This window comes from Schistocerca gregaria, chromosome 1 (genome assembly GCF_023897955.1).
Source record: "Schistocerca gregaria isolate iqSchGreg1 chromosome 1, iqSchGreg1.2, whole genome shotgun sequence".
NCBI lineage: Eukaryota > Metazoa > Arthropoda > Insecta > Orthoptera > Acrididae > Schistocerca > Schistocerca gregaria.
Window position 1 is genome coordinate 218202640 of NC_064920.1, and position 22650 is coordinate 218225289.

At 38.7% G+C, this 22650-nt stretch overlaps 1 protein-coding gene across 2 annotated transcripts in view; it reads right to left on the minus strand.

Moving 5' to 3' along the window:
* LOC126337296 (transcription factor IIIB 90 kDa subunit) overlaps nucleotides 1-22650 on the minus strand; it is a 342489-nt gene that overhangs the window by 305288 nt on the left and 14551 nt on the right. For both annotated transcript variants that reach the window (XM_050001455.1, XM_050001456.1), the window contains exon 2: nucleotides 19850-19937. In XM_050001455.1, coding sequence (XP_049857412.1) covers nucleotides 19850-19937 — 88 coding nt within the window. The remainder of the gene's footprint in view (nucleotides 1-19849; nucleotides 19938-22650) is intronic.

Sequence of the window (22650 nt, forward strand, 5' to 3'; positions counted from 1 at the left end):
AACATATTGGTGAATTCTGTAGTCACTTGCACAGAACCGCACCATCACTACAACAAAGCGTGTCAATATGTTCACTCAGTCGAGTAGTGTGTAGTTTGGCTGCTCTGGGCCTCTAACAGAGACCCCCCACTTTTTATATGTTCTCTAAATTACATTGTCTTTATGCTGTCAAGCTGTTGCTTAATAAATAGTTGGTTTCTTACATCTGTGTCACCTACTGTGTTCGGAGTTAGAACACAACTGGCGACAAGTAGAACTTTCATGTGCTCAAGTTGAGTTATTGATTTTTCATGTAACTTACACATGGATGCAATACTTCTATTACTTCTCCACCAGCAGAAACTTGCTACAAGTGCTTGGAAAAAATCTGTGGCCACATTGACAGTTGAGCCTCCACCATCTCAGGTAAAATGGCTCTGCCGAAAATTGGGAGGCTTAAGAAATGTAACGTCGATAGCATTTTATTGCATTTAGGGTGATGGACAAAGAAACTTGTAAGGAATTGTTTTTATCATGGATTGCTCCTTGTATTTGTGAATTATTGTGTCAATTAGTCCCTTTCCAGAAACCAGCCTCACCTTTTTTGATGAAATGTATAGTTGTCTTCATATCATCGCAAGTGAACCCATGTCATTGCTGCTCATGTCAAATTTTACCAGTGCCGCAAGCAGCCACATCAGTCTTGTCAGGCTAGGGCAGTGAATCTAAAGAGTTTAAGCTGTAAATTTCACTTTATTATTAAAAACCCCCAAAGAATCCTAAGCAGACTCCATGGTTGCAGATGCAAGCATCCACCTAGCACCTGATCAGGAAGTTAGTCAGCGAGCCCTTCAATGTAAGGATAAATCCTTTGAATTTGTTTTAAAGATTGCTCAGTCTTTTGAAGTTTCCCATGCTGCAGGCCACCAAATTGAAACATGGGCAATGTCACCGTTATTGATAGTGAACCACATTGGTGAACAGCAACAAGCTCGCCGAACAAGAGGAAGCCAATGCCGTTCTAACTACAAAATCTAGCCACAATGGACAAAACCACTGACAACTACAAGGATAGCTTGCAACACTTCCATCACACCCCTCCTGTTTCACACAACATGGGAGACCTACATGGCCCAGGCAGTTGGCATCGTGCCACAAGAAAGATCACATTCCATCAGTTTGTTCCTCAGAACATATGGACTTTGATAATCACTCTATTTCATGACTACCTGGAGATCAGAATAAGATCTTAATTGCAGAGTCTGTGCTGCACAAAGCATTATCGCTACAAGCAGATATTGGAGCAGCTGATTTGCTCCTCAACTCTCAAACTCTCAAACATATGTATGGTTGGGCTCTAAGCTACAATAGACAGTATATTTCTGTTCTTGATCAATTTACTGCCACCACAGGTTACATTTCTGTAATCTGTCCTATCACATATTTGTAAAAACAAAGATGATGTGACTTACCAAACAAAAGCGCTGGCAGGTCGATAGACACACAAACAAACACAAACATACACAAAATTCAAGCTTTCGCAACCAACGGTTGCTTCGTCAGGAAAGAGGGAAGAAGAGGAAAAGACGAAATGATGTGGGTTTTAAGGGAGAGGGTAAGGAGTAGGTGGGATAAAATTGTATAGTAGATTACGGTAAAAAAGAGAAGGTGAATACAAAGTGAAACTACTGGCAAAAACAGAAAGAGAAAATAAGACGACAGAAAAGATTTCGAAATGCAACAGTGACAATAACAAACGTAATTGTTGGGTTCAAATTAATGATATGATTATAATAGAGGGAAACATTCCGCATGGGAAAAATATATCTAAAAACAAAGATGATGTGACTTACCAAACGAAAGCGCTGGCAGGTTGATAGACACACAAACAAACACAAACATTAATGACTCTCATACAGAAAATTTGTTTGGGTTAGATTCTTTCATTGCTTTAGAATTTTATACTACTGACACTGTGCATCTTGTATCAGATCAGATTCATTATCACAATGTAGAATCATTGTGTTCTGAATTTTCATATTTGTTTTCTTAGAGATTAGGATGTGTAAACACCTTCACAGTGCATATCTTGCTTAAACTTCCAGATTGGCTGAGTTTTCTGGGCACATCCCACACCTGTGTACCTATGTGAGTAAGTTAAATCTGAAATGGATTTGTTGGTGTCACTAGGCATCATTCCACCAATTTCAACAAGTTAGTGGGCTATGCTATTAATTATTGTCAAGAAATTGTCATGTCAGCTCCGAAATTTGCGCAGACTTTAAAGTTACCATCAATGCACAGTCTTTTATTGACCCATACCTTTTGCCTCAAGTTGATGAAATAACTTGCAAAATTTGCCAAGGGCCAATTATTTTATTACCTCAGGCCTACATGCAGGTTCCATCAGACAACGCATAGAACCAAATGCTTTCTCTCTTTATTATTTTGCAAATTGCAAGCCTTACAATTCTTTCAACCTTGTATTAGTATCTCTGTCATGAAAATTCAATGTAAGATGTTCAACTGGAACATCAATTACATCTTTGCCTTGTCCAACCAATTTGCAGGAACTACAGTCATTCCTTGGTAAAATAGCATACTATCATAAGTTTATTTTGGGTGCAGCTACTCTTCCTTTAAGTGATCGCTGGCTTGTGAGCTTGCATTTATGCGGCTTAAAAACAAATTACGCTCTGCACCTTGCCTTGCGACCTTCTAACCTGGTAAATGATTAGCCTTGGCCAAGGACATGTCCTAGTATGGTGTGGGGCAGTTATGGCTCATTGTTATGCAGACAGCTCTGTGCAACCTATGACTTTTGCACCCATAACACTGAACACAGCTAAGCAGTACTACTCGCGAGTCAATATGAAGCACTTGTGATTATTTGTGCCTTAAAAGAATTTCATATATTCTTATACGGTACAAAATTCATTTCATCACAGATCATAAACCTTTAGTTTTCTTGTTTTGCCCTTCAGCTGCTTTACCTGATAAAAGTCACTCATCTCTCTCAAAACTGGACCTTATTTTTGTGGAGATATAATTACAGGTTTTATTTCATCTACATTGCAGCATACAAATGTGGGTGCTTTGTCTCTGTTGGTCATATGGCCCATCTATTATTTGATCAGGAAGAACTTTTTTCAATTTGACACGGAAACAAGACAGACTACTGATGGTTTTCCCATCACCAGCACCAGGATTGCATCCACAGCAGCTGCAGACCTGGTACCAAAACAAGTGCCACACCTGATACAACATAGTTGGCCTGACCATCTGTGAGGCCGGGCATCTGCCCCTTTGTGGAACTTCTACACTTTCCATCATCATCTTTCTCTGGTAGACTGTGTCATACTCTTGTTGATGGAAAAGGTAATCGCTGTGTTGTGATTCCAGCAATTCTGCGTAGGAAGAGTCTCTCCCTGTTACATCAAGGTTAGCACTAAAAAATTCGCACACTGGAACGTTCTCTGTCCTGGTATTGATTGCATGGCAGACTGCCAGGTAATGGCACACCACAAATTGCCAGGTAATGGCACATCACAAGGGTTCAGATCAAAAAGTGGCACCATGCACTGTTTATTCCCTTTGGCCAGCACCTATGCGTCCTTGGGAAAGAATTCATATCTACGAGTAGTTTGCTAGTCCTTTTTTAGACACATTTTGGTTGTTGTTTGTTGATGCCTTTTCCGATTTCCCTTAAGTTGCTTGTTGTCCTTCTACCACCAGCAAACATGATGAAGGTGCAGCCAAAATTTTTTTCTATTGATGGCCTGTCTTGTACAGTGGTTTCAGACAATGGTTCTCAACTTTTGGCTCAATCCTTTACAGATGTCTGCTTACACAATGGCATCCACCACACCACAGCACCTCCCTTTCATGTGCAATCCAATGGCAAGGCAGAACTTCATGCACAAAATTTCATAACACAAACATGTCACAGAATTTCTGGTGGAGGAAGCCCTGATGTTCTTTCACCATTCTTACATAACGACTCAAATCAGGGATGGGAGCCTGGAAAACTCTTGCATGGCCAGTAGCCATGGATGCCGCTCCATCTCCTACTGCCGAACAGGTGTCCTGCAGTGGCACCAATGTCATTGCAGTTTGTGGCCAAAACTCCAGTCTGGGGTCAACTGTTCGGGCAATACCTGCAATGGAGTCTAGGCTCATCCATAGCCAGCGTCAGTGCTGTATGTTCATGGTGCATACCGTCAAGTGTTTTATGGTGCAATACTAAAATCAGATGTGGCCTTGGGTGGGCACAGATTACTCCCTGTAGACCATTGTGCTGGCACTTCTGCTGTTATGGCAATTCACTGTGGGTAGCATGCCACCCGGACTGTGCCCACCAGATCTCCCAATGCTGTCTCCGGCTTCTACGCTGAAGCAGATGCTGTCTACACTGATGTTGTTGCCTGCCATGCACCTGCCAGTGTCACTACCATTACCTCCAGACAGTGCAGCTCCCCAACTCATGGCACCAACAGAAAAGTCTGATATCGACATGACCCTTGCTTATGGGAGTGCTGGGGTTGTCTGCCTGATCTTCAGGAGAGAGTGGAATGCACGTGTGTCCATGCTCACACCACTTCCGTCCCTACTCGCTGGTTTGCAAGTACCGAGAACTATTTGTGTTGAGGCCAACTTCTTCAGACAGCATCTATGTTTCAACCGAAAGCAAACCGCAGAGGAACTGGAATGTGGCTGCTCTTCCCTAACGAAGAAGGGGTGTAGTAACCCGCACATTACTACATCTCCACCTCCACTACCACGGCACATGTTAATATTATGTGCTCATTTGAGTAGCATGCCATTTGGCTGCTTTGGGCCCACCATGTGCTATCGACCTTGGTCCAGTGCCTCTATCAACTGCAGCCAATAGAAAGTGGCTCCTGGTGGGCAAATCCTCCTTATACAGCTATGTACTGGTTCCACCAGCAGTCTTGTTTATGTTCTCTACACTTTATGTACTTATGCTGTCATGCCATGTCTTAATAAATAGTTGGTTCCTTAGGAGCATGCCTTTTATTGTGTTCAGAGTTGGAACAAATTTGTCACTGTATTGGCAGAGGTTTGGTGAGCAAATGAGGCCTGGTTGAACAACTTTCAGTCGGAATAGTGTTGAACAACTTTCAGTCAGAATAGTTCATCTGTAAACAGAGTAAGAGGAAAACTTTTCCTAAATTGATTCCTGGTGCAGAAATGTCAAATGTCCTCCAAGGACAAGTGAGGTTTGTGCAGAATGAAGCAAGACAAAACCTGGGAAAGCAGCAAGAAAAGATACCAGATACTATTGTGAAGAATGTGAAATAGTACTTTATTTTCCAAAATTCTTTGAAAGTTTTCACACTAATGCAAATGAAACTAAGTAATTTTCAATAAAAAAACTACATTTCAAATACTTTTATTTTTAGTACAAAATGGTTCTAATTCTACTTCCATTTAAGAAACAAAAGGGCAAAGAAAAAATTGGTTGTTGTAAAAACAATACATTTTCATTTCCATGTAAAAAAATGGTCGCTGATGTAAGTCTATGTTTCACTGCAGTATGTCAAAGAAGAGAGACTCCTCTTTCAACTGAATCACTTATTTGTAAAAGTGGACAACTCATGTTTGATAATTGATGTAGGAGGAATAAAAAGGATTCAACAACCTTGTTTAATAATTTAATGGTCAATTTCTTTCTGCTGTGTGAATTGACTCATTAGCTGGAATATGCAAGGCTAATATTATCTAGTTTGAAAAAATATTTGTAGCTGCTAATGTGATTTTTATCATAAGGAGTTATTCCCTCATAGCAATAAATGAGGAAGCAAATGTAGTTTAAGGCACTTATTTAAATTACATAAATGTAATCTATATATGTCTGTCTGAAGGATACTACTGCAAAGAAAAATTGCTGTACACAATTATGATATGAAGTACAGTTAAATGATACCCATATAAAACGCTCTTGAACTTAAACCAATGAATATGTTTAACATTATCTTTATTTGTCTAAGTGTTCACAAAACTGTCCTAAGTTCATACAAAATAAATACAAATCATGTTATAAACAATGACTGCCTACTTGTTCACAAATTATACCAAGTTTATAAAAAAAGACACAAAATGTTACAAAACTGATTGGTTGTAGTCACTTTTCAGTCATCTTCATCCACTTTTATTATAAGCTACAGCTTCAAATTATTGGATTTAGGTTCTGCCTTTTATGTTATGTTTTCTTGTTACTCAAACATTTTTCAGCACGTCCGTGCCATCACCAGTGGGTTTTGTTTATTGGACAACTGTAAAAGTGAACATATTTTACATTGTAACCGATGTAACAAAATGAGGCTTAAAGAGAGTAGTTGTTTGTTTTTGCTCTTACCTTGATTTTATATTATACAGTTTTGCAGGACCATCTGTATGGTGTCCTGCACTGATAGCTTGTCATTTGCAAACTAAATGATGTAAATGTGAATTTTATCAGCGAGTTAACATATCCCTTCATTTTTTTAAAAAAACATGATTTTGGTATGGCAATGTTTTATGTATATATTGTTATTACTCATGTTTTTTGTGACTGATCTTTTTTCTTTCTCTTTCTGAGGGCACTGCATACATCTATTAAATGTACTGTGCATATTTTCAGTTTTGCAATCACCTTTTGACTTTGCGAAACACAGTGTTCATCAAACATCTGCCAGTACAGTGACAAGTTTGTTACAGCTCTGAACACAATAAAAGGCACGCTTGTAAGGAACCAACTATTTCCTAAAACATGGCATGAAAGTGCAAGTACTAACCCCGTTGCCATTAATTTGTTCCCAAGTGAGTTTGGCATAGAATTTTAATTTTGTTTACTTTTATCTCTCTCTCTCTCTCTCTCTCTCTCTCTCTCTCTCTCTCTCTGTGTGTGTGTGTGTGTGTGTGTGTGTGTGTGTGTGTGTGTGTGTGTGTGTGTGTGTGTGTGTGGGTGTGTGGGCGCGCGCGCGCTCCTTTAGCAGTTTGTGTTGCCTTTCCTATAAATTTTCTTAATTATGTTTTAAATAATGCGCTTTGTGCCTTTACACGGAGAAGTGTATACATTAAAAACACATTTGCCTTTAGTTATTGCCTTCAATATGTGGAAGTTTTCTTCTATTTTTAGTTTGTGGTACAGGATGTTTCAGTATTTAAAGTGTGTTGTTATTGTAGTTGGATGGCAATTATGGGCTATTAGGTGATCAGCTAGTGTTCTATGGATGCTGTTACTTTTTAGGGGCCTGGGATGTCCTGAGTGTCTTGTTTTAAAGTTCCTGCATTATTGTCCTATGTATACTGATTGGTAAGTGTTGCATATGAGTTCATACATTCCTGATATGTTAACTTATCTGTGGGTGTCTCCTGTGTTCTGAGTTCTTTCTGTATTGTGTTTTCTGTGCTGTGCCGGAGTTTCTTCAATATGTTGCCTGTTCTGTGGACAATTTTGTTATTGTAGGTGAGTATGTGCTATTTTGTTTTGCATATATGTTGTTGCACTGCTGTGTCTTGCACCATGAGCCCCACAATTCACAATCTATCATAGCACCCAATGGCACACAAACAGGCAAGCATCAGATTCATGCTCCACAGATTGAAGAGAACACCCATAAGGAAGCAGAATTACACATATAGCAGAGGAAAATGGTTACGAGCCCCATATGATAGAGAAATTAAACCAACAAATTTGTTAACAAAAAGGGAACGAACACACCATACACACACAAAACCTTTAACAACACAGCACACAAACAGTGATCACATACAAGACACAACAGTGCAACAACACACACAAACACAAAACAAAACAGCACATACTCACCTGCAGTAACAAAACTGCCCACAGAATAGGCACCGTAGTGAAGAAACAGGGACTTCAAATAGGATGCAGGACAAAAAACACAACACAGAAAAAACTCGGGTCACAGGAGAGACCCACAGAAAAGTTCAACAGATCAGGAATATATGAAGTCACATGCAACCCTTGCCAATCGGTATACATGGGATAATAATGCAGGAACTTTAAAACAAGATACTCAACAAACACCCCAGGGCCCTAAAAAGTAACAGCATCCATAGGACATTTGCTGACCACGTAAGCCCAAAACTGCCATCCAACTACAATAGCAACAGACTTAAATACTGAAATCCAGCAACAGCCTGTACCACAAAGAAAAATAGAAGAAAACTTCCACATACAGAAGGCAATAGCAGAAGGCTAACGTGTTTTATATGAATACAAAAGTACCTGTAAAGGCACAAAGCTCATTATTTAAAACATAAAAGAAAGTTTACAGAAAAGGCAACACAAACAGCTAAAGGAACTACACACACACACACACACACACACACACACACACACACACACAGAGAGAGAGAGAGAGAGAGAGAGAGACAAAAGTAAACAAAATTAAAATTCTGTGCCGAACTCACTCGGAAACAAATGAATGGGGACGGTGTTAGGAGACACAACAACACTGTGTAAGCTGGTTTTGCGAAGTGAAAAGGTACTTGCAAAACTGAAAATCTGCAAAGTACATTTAACATGTTTGTGTGCAGTGCCCTTGGAATGAGAAAGAAGGACTGGTCACAACAAAATGTTAGTAATAACAAATATACACAAAAATGCTGTCACACAAAAATCACATAAAAAGCTCAAGGGGTAGGTTAACTGGCTGATAAAATTTATAGTTACATCGTTTGGTTTGCAGATGACAAACTATGAGTGCAGGACACCTTACGATGGTTCTGCAAAACCATGTACCATAAAATCAAGGTATGAACAAAAATGAACATAGATGAATGCTTATCTTCAATTTATTATACAGGCTTGATACTGTCAATATGTAATTTACTTCAGTAATTTCTGAGCATCATCTTTCTTTTTCTTGTTTATGGAAACTTTCTCATCATATGCATCTGTTTGCAGTTACCCAATGTTCTTGTGGGAAAACATGTACTCACAGTACAAAAGCTAATAGCGGGTAAATGATACTTTGTCTTATTCTCTAGTGCCTCTTCCAATTGCTCCAGTTAGGCTGGTGACCTTTTTGTGTAAAAGGATCCATCACATTATAAAATTTCTCTATTTCTCTTGTTTTTTTTGCTGCACAAACTTTAAAGTGGGCACGGTGGATGACATATACTGATTTGGAGTAAGTACTTGGTCATACATTTTTAATATCCTCTTCATTATGCCTAAGTTATGGTCTCACCGCAGATAAGAGTGCCCTCCAATCGTGAGAAAGTGCCAGATTTTATCAATCTGCCACTGCTTGTTAAAATCAAGAACATTATTATAATCCTATGACTGCAATTTGGGCCACCACATATTTTGCTGAAGAAGCGGAGTTCTCTTAAGGGGACAAAATGCTCACTGTAACAGTATACACAGCACTCATTTTATTAAAATATTTATTACCTTGACTCTCATTATAACAATAAAATGTACCTCCAACTGTTTTTGTGTTGTGTATCTCATAAACCCACAGCATACTAAAACGTGATCAAGTTTACCTTTTTTGTTTTCTTGTTTTTTCATCATTATTTGAAACTTCAAACCATGAGATGCTCATCTTAAAATTGTAAGTTAATCAGGGTTCTCAAGAAAAAACAGTGATTGGTTCAGGAAGATTCCATACTTGCCTTAAGTTTATTTCTAAAATATTACAACTCCTATTAGAAAGAATTGCAGATTTATACCTACTCTCTACAAGCAGCAAGACAATGACAGTCTCCAACTTCAATTCCAGTCAATGCATCTACATGTCAAAGAACTGGCAAAATCTGTATTTTTAATTTTTGAGGAGTTACATACTCTTAGTAATAAGCAATTCAAATGCAGTAAACTGAGTTAATTTCTGAGCAGTAGAAGAAAAAAAAAAAAAAAAAAAAAAAAAGCTCCGTCCGAACAGATGATGCAAAGACCAATGATTGCAACTGACAGCTGTGTCATCCTCAGCCAGTTGGCGTTACTGGATGCAGGTATGAAGGGGTATGAAGGCCTTTAAATATGTCTGCTTGTGTCTGTATATGTGTGGATGGATATCTGTGTGTGTGTGCGCAAGTGTATACCTATCCTTTTTCCCCCCCTAAGGTAAGTCTTTCCACTCCCAGGATTGGAATGACTCCTTACCCTCTCCCTTAAAACCCACATCCTTCCATCCTTCCCTCTTTCTTGACGGAGCAACCGTGGGTTGCGAAAGCTCAAAATTTTGTGTGTGTGTTTGTGTGTTTTTTTATTGTGCCTATCTACCAGCGCTTTCCCGCTTGGTAAGTCATGGAATCTTTGTTTTTCAACAAATTGAGGAAATAAGTGTTTACAACTGCTGCATAAGCGCCCATTAAGTAAGCACTGGTCAATGAAAGTGCTGCTAGTGTTGCAACTGAGGCATGTGGTTGGGGAGTAGAGAACCCGTGTTTTATTCCAAAATGCATTTTGGAGTTGTTTTTTACAAACTGTATTTCTTTTTTCGTATCGAATTTGGCAGGAATAGGAGGGTTAATAAGGTAATCAAAAACAATAATCAATAATAATGAGGTAGACAAATTTCTCGAACAACTTTCAATTAGCAAAAAACTAAAATTTTAATCCTGGTCGCCTTCCAATGGCTCTTTCACTCGATCTGTTAAATGTCCTCACTTTCCTTCAAAGAACTACTTCAATGGTACTTGTCATTCTTCACAGAATTATATTATTCCTTCTGAAGAGTCAGCACAAAAAAGGCTTGGTTTACATTTAAAATACAGGGTGAGTTAAAAAAGACTTTACAAAATTGGAATGATTTAGAAATTTATTGAGATAACTTATAAAATTGGTAGCTGTAACATTTTGTAGTAAAAAACTTCAAGTTTCATTTGGTTTGACATGACCCCACTGGTAATCAATTTCTTCCCATACTCACAGCAAAACAAGCGTAACTTGTGCAACAGAGTGTAGTTTCGATTTTTCAGGGCAGCTAAATTGTTCAGTAGGGGAGGAATATACACATGGTCTTTAATAAAACTCCTGAGAAAGAAATCCTGTGGTGTCAAGTCTGGGAAGAGAAGTGGCCATGTGATTGGCCCTTGGCAGTCAGTCTGCCAACCTGGCAAGCAACGATCGAGAAAACCTTGAACTTTGATGAGGAAATGAGGTGGTGCACTGTCTTGCTGGTAGTAAACCATCCCATCTCAGTCATCTTCATCGATCTGTGGAATTAAAAAGTTTTCATGAAACCAAAACACATACTGATCAAACTCTGCATCAGTGAAAGATGCCACTTTAACCGTGCACTACCCTGGCGCTTCTGGTGGCGGAATGGGCTACTGGTGCACCGTGTGAATCAAAATTGAGGTTGTTTGCTACAAAATGACATCTACTGATTCTGTAAGTTATCTCAATAAATTTTTATCTCTTTCCAAAGCTGTAAAGACCTTTTTGACTCAACCCGTATTTCTATTTTGGGAGTTAATTTTAATGTAATCCACGCATATGAGAACATTGCCTGATAAACTAGTGCCCTAGTGCTGACAGCTGATCATGAGTTATGTTATGAATCATCAATGCATCTGTACAATTAGGCAATTGCCACTGAGCTTCTGGAAGCATAATGTAATTTTGAAGCTATGGAATAAAATTCTGTCCAGTATCGGGCTGTAAACAGGCATTGTGTGGTTGGCAGTATGTGGTCCATCATAATGAATTCACAGCACTATTACTCGGAATTTTTTTCATACAAAGAGGCTTAAAATTTTAATTCTTTGGTAATCAAAGTCATTTGAGGAATTTATTTGCCTACCTTGTTATTATGGCTTATTGATTTATTTAACCCGTTAACCCTGCTATTCTTAGCAAATGTGATATGTAAAAAAATACAAATAAAAAACTGCAAACTGTGTCTGGGAATTGAGCCCACATTCTCCACCTTCCTGGTCAACAGCTATGGTTTCTATGACAGTGGTACTTTTGTTCAGCACCATTTACCTTATGGACACACAAATGCCAGTCGTAACAGTTTCTTTCCTTAATTTCTAGGAAAATGTGTTTTTCAGACACTACATATGATGATGAAAAATGCTCACTTTTCAATTTCTTGTTGATCCCATCAACTTTGAGAGTCTATTCCGAGTCATGAAATTTAGGGGCGGTTTTCTCAAAAGTGGGAAGGTGCTGAGCCAAAATATCTTAGAGTCTTTCATTTTAGGTTATACACAAGTAACCTGCTGAATAAGACCCAAATTGGTTGGCAGTGTCCAAGACCTCCCCTCTGTAAGTGAACTATTCCAAGCAAGAGACAGCATTGCCTTTGCTGATGATTGATGCTGGTTAATAACAAAGAACACTAGGTCTAGGTTGGACACAAACAGTTGGGATGTTACCCTGCTTTATTAATGGTGTTACATATGGTCCTGAAAGCGAAACTGTCATGCACAAGGAACTTGACTATAGAAATTGAAAAATGATGCCACTAACAAGGGAATGGTCCGATAAGAAATGTCGAAACCTACCCTGAAATTTTTTATACAGGAAGAAGACAACAAAAGAAATGCACCTCAAAACATTACAGTACACAGTTACTATTCTCTCAAATTAGGCCACTCAAGTAACATCTATTACAAATTATCAGTTGTTTTTTGCAGTATTGGTAAGGACTGTCAACACAGATAAAGCTGAATTAATATTTATTGTGCTTCGTAAGGCATACCTGCTAATAGTACCTTTTTTTTTATTTCAGTTTCACAGTAATGTGGAATCCAATTAATATTCTTAATTTAGGAATGATGAAATATGAAGAACACGGTTTCCAGCCAACATCACCTACTTCTACTGAGGATGTACATATGTGTCATTTGTTAGTTGATTTCCTTTTCCTTGACATTCATCAGAAGGATATCAACATTTTGTTTGAAAACGTGGATATGTTAGAAAAAATAGGAAATATCTGTGATGAATCCATGAATAGTGGTTCGGACGATGTCACTTGTGCCAGTAACAGTTCTGAAGAAGAATACCTTCCAAGCCCAAAAAGATGTACTGCAACAGCTTTCAGTGTCAAAGAAATGACAATGAAATACTGATTAAATGAAAGAGGGGAAAAATGCATCTAAATGAAAAACTGTTCGAAAGATTTTAAACTGCTCATCAGAGGCTATGCACCATTATCAGTAGGGATCTACGAGACTGGGCTCTCTGAATTGCATCTGACATGAACACTGCTAATTTCCAGGTTTCATCAACATGGCTATGCAGCTTCAAGAAATCATACAAAATAAGAAGTCACAAAATTACCAAGCTTACATCACGTATATGTGTAGAGCAGTTGCCATATAGGGAAATTCATAGCTGACACAAAGATGAAACTTGCTGTTATCCCCACAATTGCTGCTTATAATGCTGATCAGTCAGGTTTTGTGAAAGAACTGCATGCACACCACGCTTTATCATTTCAGGGGGAAAAAAAGACAGAGTCTTTGACTCATTCATATACGATAATGCCAGTGATAAATATGAGGGGTTTCCTGTTTCCGCAGCTGTATATCTGTCTTCAAGAACTGCAAGGCAAATTAGGACCAAAAATAAAAATATGGATTGTTGGTTGCAAAAATCTTGTAATTGATGTATGAAAATCTGCAAAAATGGGAAACAATAATTTTCAACATTTCATTTGAAACTTATTCCTAACAGCTGCAGAAACTAACTCATTGCTTTTGTTGGATTCATGGTCTGGACATACTGCTGCCTCAGTTTTTGTGGATGATGATGAAAAATCTGTAGTTGTAATGTAGATTCTGCCTGGAGCTACTACTGCGATTCTACCTCTCGGTAAAGAATTTTTTTGACAGTGGAAAGCATTTTTCAGGAAATTATCAGACAACATAATTTTTGATACATCTCTCTCATTTCAGATTTATCAGCGGAACAGTATTCTTAAGCTCCAGTCATTTGTGCATTAACAGTTTTCTTCACCACGATTTACAGATTTGATCAAGTATGCCTGATATGCAGTGCAATATGCAGAAAAAATGGCTGGGACCATTTCTGACTCCATCCCACTTCTGCCTAAATAAAACTAGTGCCTACTGTGAATTGCTTGACTGCATCAATTTTGTCTTTGTCCAGCGTGCCTGGTGCAAGTAAAATGTCTGTTTTTGTAATTCAATAAGCACTTTGCATTTTTGTAATGACTATAGGGAACAAACAAAGAACTGATAGTCAAATGTACAACATTCAAACATTATTATAAGGAATAGTCTACAGGAACTGTTATAAACTGTAGTACTGCAAGACTCATTTCAACAAATTACAAGCCACTGATGGAAGTCGTTTGTAACATCAAACACTGCCACGATTTTATGTTCTCTGCTACCCACTTTCATCAGAATTACATGTGTAAGAACTGAACTGTCGATATGAAGTTATTCATAAAAATGTTTGTATCATTTTAGCCAGGTTTTCACCACAGCAAACAAGCTAACAAGCATGAGCCTACAAGAATTCTGTCTGATGTACCCGGTAGGCCTCTTGCAGGGCTTTCAACTGGACACCACTGCAGCTACTTATGCGTCCCTAACCTTCCCGAGTTACCTAATCGGAAAATGGAGACCTGCAGTTTAACGTGGCATTTGAACCACATGTCTTTAGTGGCCACTCCAACATCTGTGAGAAGCGAACACTCAGTTAAAAAGTCATAGAGAAAAAGTTGTGGTCTGAATGGGATTTGATCCTGTGCTCTGGATTGTAAAGCATGCACTTTGCCACTAGACAATTTCTGTAGCTTTTTTTTTATTTTTATTATTATTGAGAGAGAGAGAGAGAGAGAGAGAGAGAGAGAGAGAGAGAGAGAGAGAGAGAGAGAATTTGACCATTGGCCTTACACACATAGTTGAAACGCTAGCTGTGTCCCCTCTTGAGATGATGCTCGACATCAGTAATTAGTGATCTGTTTATAAATTTCCCCTCAATGGTAATGGGAAGCCAGAGAAAAAGGCATCCGACATACAAGGAAAATTTTGAACAAGTGATAAGGAGAGATGGAGGTGCAATTCCGTGTATAGTGCATGATCTCCACGCGTCATACTTCCACACAAATTGAAACACTTAAATTCTTCCTTCCCTACACCATTTTGCATACTCTGTCAAGAACAGTGCACTCACCATGGAAAATAATCCTCACTGAATAGCAAAGTTTCACGTTGTGGCTTTAACAAGACAGAGTTGTAGTTCCAAAAACTAAAAACTAATAACATAGTGTTCATAGGCAATGTTCGCTAACTCGTGTTCTCTTCTGTTCCCTCTAGTATAAACAATTCTACCCATATACAAGTGAATGATAGTGAATTTTTGGCAAATTCTCATTCACAAATGTTCACTTCCATTCGCTCCTTGTAAACCAGGCTTTAGGTGTGACTCTTCAAGTTTTCCTGGCAGATGTGTTGCAAACAGTCTTCACGGTTTTGCTGCCAGATCACTTTGTGCAAATGCCACAATATTTCCTTGGAGCAACTGTCTGACATCTTCACGTAGTTCAACCTGCCTGGTGGCTAGGTATCACTAATGGTATCTGCACGTCAATGCCCCGTTTTTAGATAAAGCATGGAAAAAATGCACAGGTGCAGAAATCGCACATGGGCAATGATCTGCACATAGATGGGGTGCCATATTCACACTCTTTCGGCCAACATTCGTAGAGCGGCTCTCCTGTGTGTGAACTGAATGCTGCGTTTGCCAACAGTGGAGCCAGATGTTACTCACCAATGGCTGTACTAGACCAATGGTATGACGTATCTGTTATCGACGAATCTTGATTTTCATGTCGTGATTTTATAGTACCCATTGCAGGGTACCAGGCTGTGCTCAGTTGAAATCCGCTTCCTTGTTGATGAGATTATCAGCTGTATGGATATGTATTGCTTCCTTAATGACGCAGTCCCAGAAAGATGATGCTGGGGATAAAACTTCCATCTTTTCATAAATCATCTGATGTTCTGTATTCAGACAGTGTACCGCAATTACTGACTTTTCTGTTTCTGTATGATGCTTATGTTCATCACAGCATTCTTGTACTGTGCGGCATTCCTGGCCTACGAGGTGTGACAATAAAGTAAGGAGACTGATGTGAAAAAAAAATGTTGCTTACCGTTTCAGTCAAGTTTAGTGTTATCTCCTTCAAAGTAGTTCCCACACTTTTTCCAGCACTTCTGCCATTGATGGTAACATTTCTGGAACTCATCTTCTGTAATATCCTCCAAGACCTTTGTCACAGCTTTTTGGACATCCTGAATTGTCCCTTGACCATTGTTTTGACTCTTGGAAATAGAAAAAAGTCACATGGAGCAATATCTGGTGAATAAGGTGGCTATGGTAGTACTGAAATTTGTTTTGAGGTTAAAAATTGCTGTACTGACAGAGCAGTATCAGATCGTGCAGTATCGTGATGCAGAATCCAGTTATCAGCAATGTTGGCACGGACACGAAGAACTCTTTTACGAACTCTTTCTAAAATTTCTTTGTAGTAATATTGGTTAATTGTTTGTCCAGGAGGCACCCACTCTTTATGAACAATTCCCTTGGAATCAAAGAAGCACAAAAGCATGCATTTCACTTCTGACTTTTACATGCGAGGTTTTTTTGGTCTGGGTGATCCCTTTGAGCACCATTGGCGTTTTGTCTCTGGATCATACTGAAAAAACCAACTTTCACGGCTCAACAATTCTGGATTGATTTCTGTTTGCTCTAACAGATTGGCTGCCATATTTTCCCGTGTTTGTCGCTGTTGTGGTGTGAGACTTTTGGGGATCATTTTTGCACAAATCTTTCTCATACCAAGATCTTCAGTTATTATTAGACGAATCGTTTATCGATTGATGTTCAGTTCTCCTGCAATCATTTTCATGGATCATCTTCGATCAGATCGTATGAGTTCACGCACCCTGGCCAAGTTGACATCTGTCTGCGAGGCTGATGGTCGTCCACTGCGGTCTTCACCTTAACATTCATTCTGCCTTCACTAAACATTTTATGCCAACGAAAAACTTGCACTCTTGATGTAACCTCCTCTCCAAAAGCCTTCTGAAGCTTACCGTAAGTTGTCATCGCGTTTTCACCCAATTTGACACAAAAAGAAATGGCATACCATTGCACAATATTATGCAGTTCCATTTCCATGACGAGAGACACAAACACATGTTAACTTATTACAGCTCAACTCTTGACTGAACAGTTGCATCAATGTCCACTTGGACTAGAAGCACCTTATAGACCAAGGTCAAAGATATTGTGCTGACACAAGCCTGCAGGGTTGCTACATCTTGCAAAGAAAATCAGTCTCATTACTTTATTGTCGCACCTCGTATATACGCTGCCCCATATTGTACACCACATTTCCTCAGGCCAAGGTCACCCTTAACCGAACCCAACAGGTTTCTCAGTTTTGCAGATAGTTGAAAAACACATTTAATTCCTTATCTTCCAAAAACTCTTCTGATTCTTGACAACATGGCACCAAATACAGCAAAAAGGCCAAAGTGGTGGGAAATTGTCGAAATCACACAACGTGATCTGGCGGAAAACCTGTGAAGACTATTTACAGGCTTTAGGTGCTTAAAATTGGTGTCTGTGAACTCCGGATAATTCTGCTACATGGCTCCCTATGAGTGATTCGCTGAATTGCATGCTAGATGGGCAGGGCTGCACAAACTGTAGTTGTATGCTGCTCTTCGAGTGGCAAAAATCTGTAACTTCAACATTTTTTACAAAACACTTGCAGTGCCTCTTAGCAGCAGTGCATTTCTCTCGTCTTCTTCCCATGTAAAAATTTAAGGGTAGGTTTTGACATGTCTTATTGTGCCATTTCCTTGTAAGACGTGCAGTATCAAGGAGGTTCTTGGAGCCATATATGAACGGAAAGGAAAATTTTCATAAATGTCGCGGAAGCATCTACTTGCAACCTCTTTGGTTCGTGTACAATATTGCAACAACTACTCAGAATGAGTTACATCTACCTCTAGACACAACCAGCTTTGACCATGGGGCTATACTTTTCCCCACAGCACCTTATGTTCCGAGTGTGTGAGAACACGGGACAAGACTAGTCCTATTTAAAATGCAGGGGAGAGATTTATGGGACGAGATTTCAGAAACATCACCAAACACAAAAAGCTGAATTATGGAACAAAACAGTATACACTACTGTACAGGGTAAAGCACTACAATACAATTTCGAAAAAGTAGTTGAGAAGGCACCCAAGACAATGTTGGAGATTTACAATTACAGAAATCAGAAGAGAAGGACGGAATTTCCACATATTTTTAATTATGTACATAAACATGCAGAAAATAGTCCCATAATGCTGAGCGGCAGCTGGACATTCAATTAATAACTTTTCTTCACCAAGAGACATATTACAACAACAGGTTAACATGTACTGAGCTGCATATGGTGGGATGGTGAGTGTTGACATACACTTACAGTTACAATGTCTGTGGTGCTGTCCTCCATAATGAGTTGCAACATAGCAAACAATCACAACAAAAAGAAGATAGCAATCTCAATGCAAGATGATGAAGTTCCTCATAGTGAAACAATGTGAAATGGTAAGAATGCTAGTAAGTGTAAAATCAAAACAGAATGATGTTTATATTTGCAAAAATGCAGAAAGTTATGAAATTTGGATTCTTTGAGATAGTCAGAATCAACAAGATACCAGAAACGCTGTACTAGTGCCAGGGATACAAACCAGATATTTATATATTTTGATCAAATGGTTGATAATAGCAATGCAGATATGGAGTTTAACAGATGAACAGAGATGCACAAGTTTCTTCATTTATGATTATTATGTAGCTACATTTGGTTTTATGTAAATTGAAAGGAAAGACATACAGAAGTCACTAATAATAATAATAATAATAATAATAATAATAAATTTATTAATTATTTTTATAAATGTTATCATCCTTTATACCTCAAAATATAAGCAACTGAAGTAATTGAGTAGGCATATTCCACTAGTCACCGCACATCCATATCATAGTTTCTCATCTACATAATCAGAGTGTCCTTTTTTTTTAAAGGTCCGGATGCTTTGCTTATTTGCTGCAAAATTCCAAAAACTGCCATTCATTTCTTGAAGCCGTCTTTGATTTTTTCTCCAGTTGTGAATACAAAGTTCACTCACACAGTACTTTCTTTCCACTGCTTCAAAAGTGGGGGTAGTATGTGCTTTTCACCTTTACATATATATTGCACATTTAATCTCCTGAAGGTAAGTTGCAGGAAGCAACTCTTTCTTACAATTTATTACAATCTGTACCATGGCTGTTAGTCCACTATTTCTATCAAGGTGAATAGGACCTTCTGTTGCTCCTGATCAAAGGCTTGAAGAATCTCTTCCTTTCATTTGGCAACTTCACCATCCATCCTTTTCTTTCTCCTGATGAAGCAATTTAAAAAAAAATCTTAAGTAAGACATTAACCATATTCTTATATTATATATGTCTGCATTGCTCCACTAATTCCTGATAGGGTGACTGATAAGTATATGCTGCTCTTCTGCCACAAAAATTCTCCCAATTATTCACTCAACCCATTATCCTCATGCACTGTGATCATACATATTTAAGCGTCACATTCTCAACAATTATCTTTTCTTTTAACTGCCTATTAATTTTGCATAAGCTGATTTTTTCCTCTATCCACATAATTATGTTACCTGTGGCAATAAGTGGCTTGGCACCATGTGTTTTGTGTGTTTTCACCTAATTCTCTTCTGTTGTTGCTGAGGGAGTTCCCAATACCCACCACAAGCCATTAGTAAATGAAAATACTGGTTCAGAACTAGTGTAATATATAATGAGACATAAAGAGACATTTCATACCTTAGCTGCTGGGCTAGGTTAGTAACAGCTCGCTTAGCATTGCGTAGTGTGATCTCTCTTGATTCCTTCCCGAAGCCAGCATGAAAAGCTGAAACAGAATAGGAATATATAAACTTTGATTTGTTTAGACATTATAGGACTTAACCTATCAGGCACACAGTACAATGCTGGTTATTTTGTTTCTCAAACTATGAGATTATTTATGTAAAGTAATACCACTAAAATTAAAACTTCATGAGTAGCACAACTTAAGAACATATTTATGAGGAAAAAAATTGCATGTAGTAAAGGTGCCAGGAAGCCTACATACTACAGCAACAGATTATGTCTGAATGGCAATGAAAATGTGAACCAAATTATAAACAAAATAGAAAGTAGCCTCCACTCAGAACAATATACATGGTGACTCTTATAAGTGTTTAAAAACACCTGAAGTGATGTAGATGACGCTGAGAAAAGTAATTTAATATAACAAACATGGGACCACAAATGTCAGAAAATACCTCAAAAGTGGATGATAAATACTGAACATGTGATGTCACTAAGTGATGTATCTCGCCACACATGCAGCGACTGGCCTTGGAACTGTCATCCACTTTTGGGGTATTTCCTGATGTTTGCAGCCACACGTCTCATATTAATAATAATCACCCTGTAGATGCAAATTGGGATACAGAAATAGACTCTCGCAAACATGGATGACTACTAGACCTGTAAATAATATAATCATCTTTGGTGAATACCTTTATTTTAAATATGCTGCATTTACAGAATGGACCATAAAAGGCACATCGAAATGTATAAAAGTGTGTGTGTGTGTGTGTGTGTGTGTGTGTGTGTGTGTGTGTGTGTGTGACAGTCTTTGCTCTCACTTTTACATTACCATGAAAAACTATTGTAAAAAATAAAAAACACAAGAAAATGTGGTGTTAATTGTCGATTTGCAGGACTTGTTTGCTCAGTCATCAGCTACTTTTCCTCTTTATAAGAGGTTTCTAACCAGTGCATGAACATTTATTGGCAAATACACTAAAATAAATTTTCTGTTCAATGGTCGTTCCACAATTAAATTCAGATGTATGCTTCACACTTCAAATGTCATGTTACCTCAGCTTGCACCTATGGCTCATAGAGCCAACAGCCACAGTCTCATGGATATACTAACTGAATATCCAGGTTTGCCAGGGTATGTATATATTCCAATCCTCTATTATGTAATCCAGTCAGAAGGATGGACATACAAAATCTTCTAGTAGCCCATCTCTCACCCCGCTCCCCCCTATCGATCATCACATTATCAGTCCCACACCAATTGGAAGTTGATGGTTCCCATCCCCACAGTATTTCTTTCCCACTAGTAATGCGTGTACCAAGTATGGTTGAAATTGATTCAGGAGTCTAGATTGAGTTTTTACCTGTGGTTTTGCCTGGGTTCACAAATGCCATATATTTCAGCTATATTTAAAATATTTCACACATATTTCTTGATATATTTCACTGAAATTCTAGTGAATTGCATCCTGTGGTTTCATCTTCTCACAGTTCAATATTTATGACATCATATCCCCTGAACTATACATTGTACAATGATGTAATTTTGCAGGTGCATTTGGTGGTACACGTAAATACTATCTGCAACATGTGTTGCAAATAGAGTTAGTAGTTAAGGAGTAATAAATTAAAATGCCATGCCTGCTGTGGCAGTTTCACTGTTGAACAGTGGAAACTTAGTTGTGTCAAGTGGCCCCTTGGCAGGAACAACCTCTTTTTCCTTTGATGAAATGTGTAGTTTGTTGTCTTCTTATTGTCGCAAGTGGACTCCACTGCAGCTCGCGTAGAATTTTAGCAATGCAACAAGCAGCCACAGTAGTCTTAATCGGGCTTGAGTGGCAGAGCTGCAGTGTTTGTGCTTCACGTGTTGCTTTACTACTCGTTTATTTGACCAATTTCAACAAATGAGTGGGCTACACAAATGGTGATTGCAAAAAAGCTGTAAGCTCAGTTCCAATCTTGTGGAGACTTCGAAGTTACCATCAGTGCTGTTACTGACACATACCCTCTGCATTAAACTGATGAATTACTTGCAAAATTGGGTGGGGGCTAATTATTTTCCAAAACTGACCTTGCTGAGGCCCGTCTGCAAGTTCCATTAGATAATGCTGAAAGGTTCCTGTAGCCAACTTTCATTAGTCCGGTAGCCCATTTTCACTAGTATTTCTCTTTCCTTCCTTGTTTCTCTTTTCTCATAATTATCATAGTGGTGTGATTGAATGAATGTGGTTGTGTGTCATGTTGCTACACGGTGGCGTAGTCTGCTACAGAAAGTCTGCAATAGTCATACAGACTCAGCAGCAGTTGTACAGAATAGCCAACTCTCGTAGTGGTCGAGTAGACAAAGAGGTTTTCGCTACTTGTGAGAAATCCAAAATGGCATCTTGGGGTTTTCCGGGCCACGTGGAGCGTGGAAGAGGCTGGAGAAGAAGCGGAAGGCAGTCTGCCCCCGGTACGGGAAGCGTCCACAGCTGTGCTCCAGTCGAAGAAGGGTGAGTTAGACTGACCACATGGTGCGTTGTTACTTGGCGAGGGGAGAGCTGTTAGCTTTTGGTCTCGCTTTTCAACTCTGAAAGGTTGCGTTGCATTGTCGCAGTGAGGAATGCAAAACTTTGGCAGATTTTCCTTTTAGTAAATTTCTATAGCAGACTTGGATCCACCAGAAGAGCACCACACAAAGGTGTCAATAAGAAGTGAGCACTTGCTTCTGTATGAATGTCTGTTTGTCTTCAGCTGTGCCTGTATAAGCT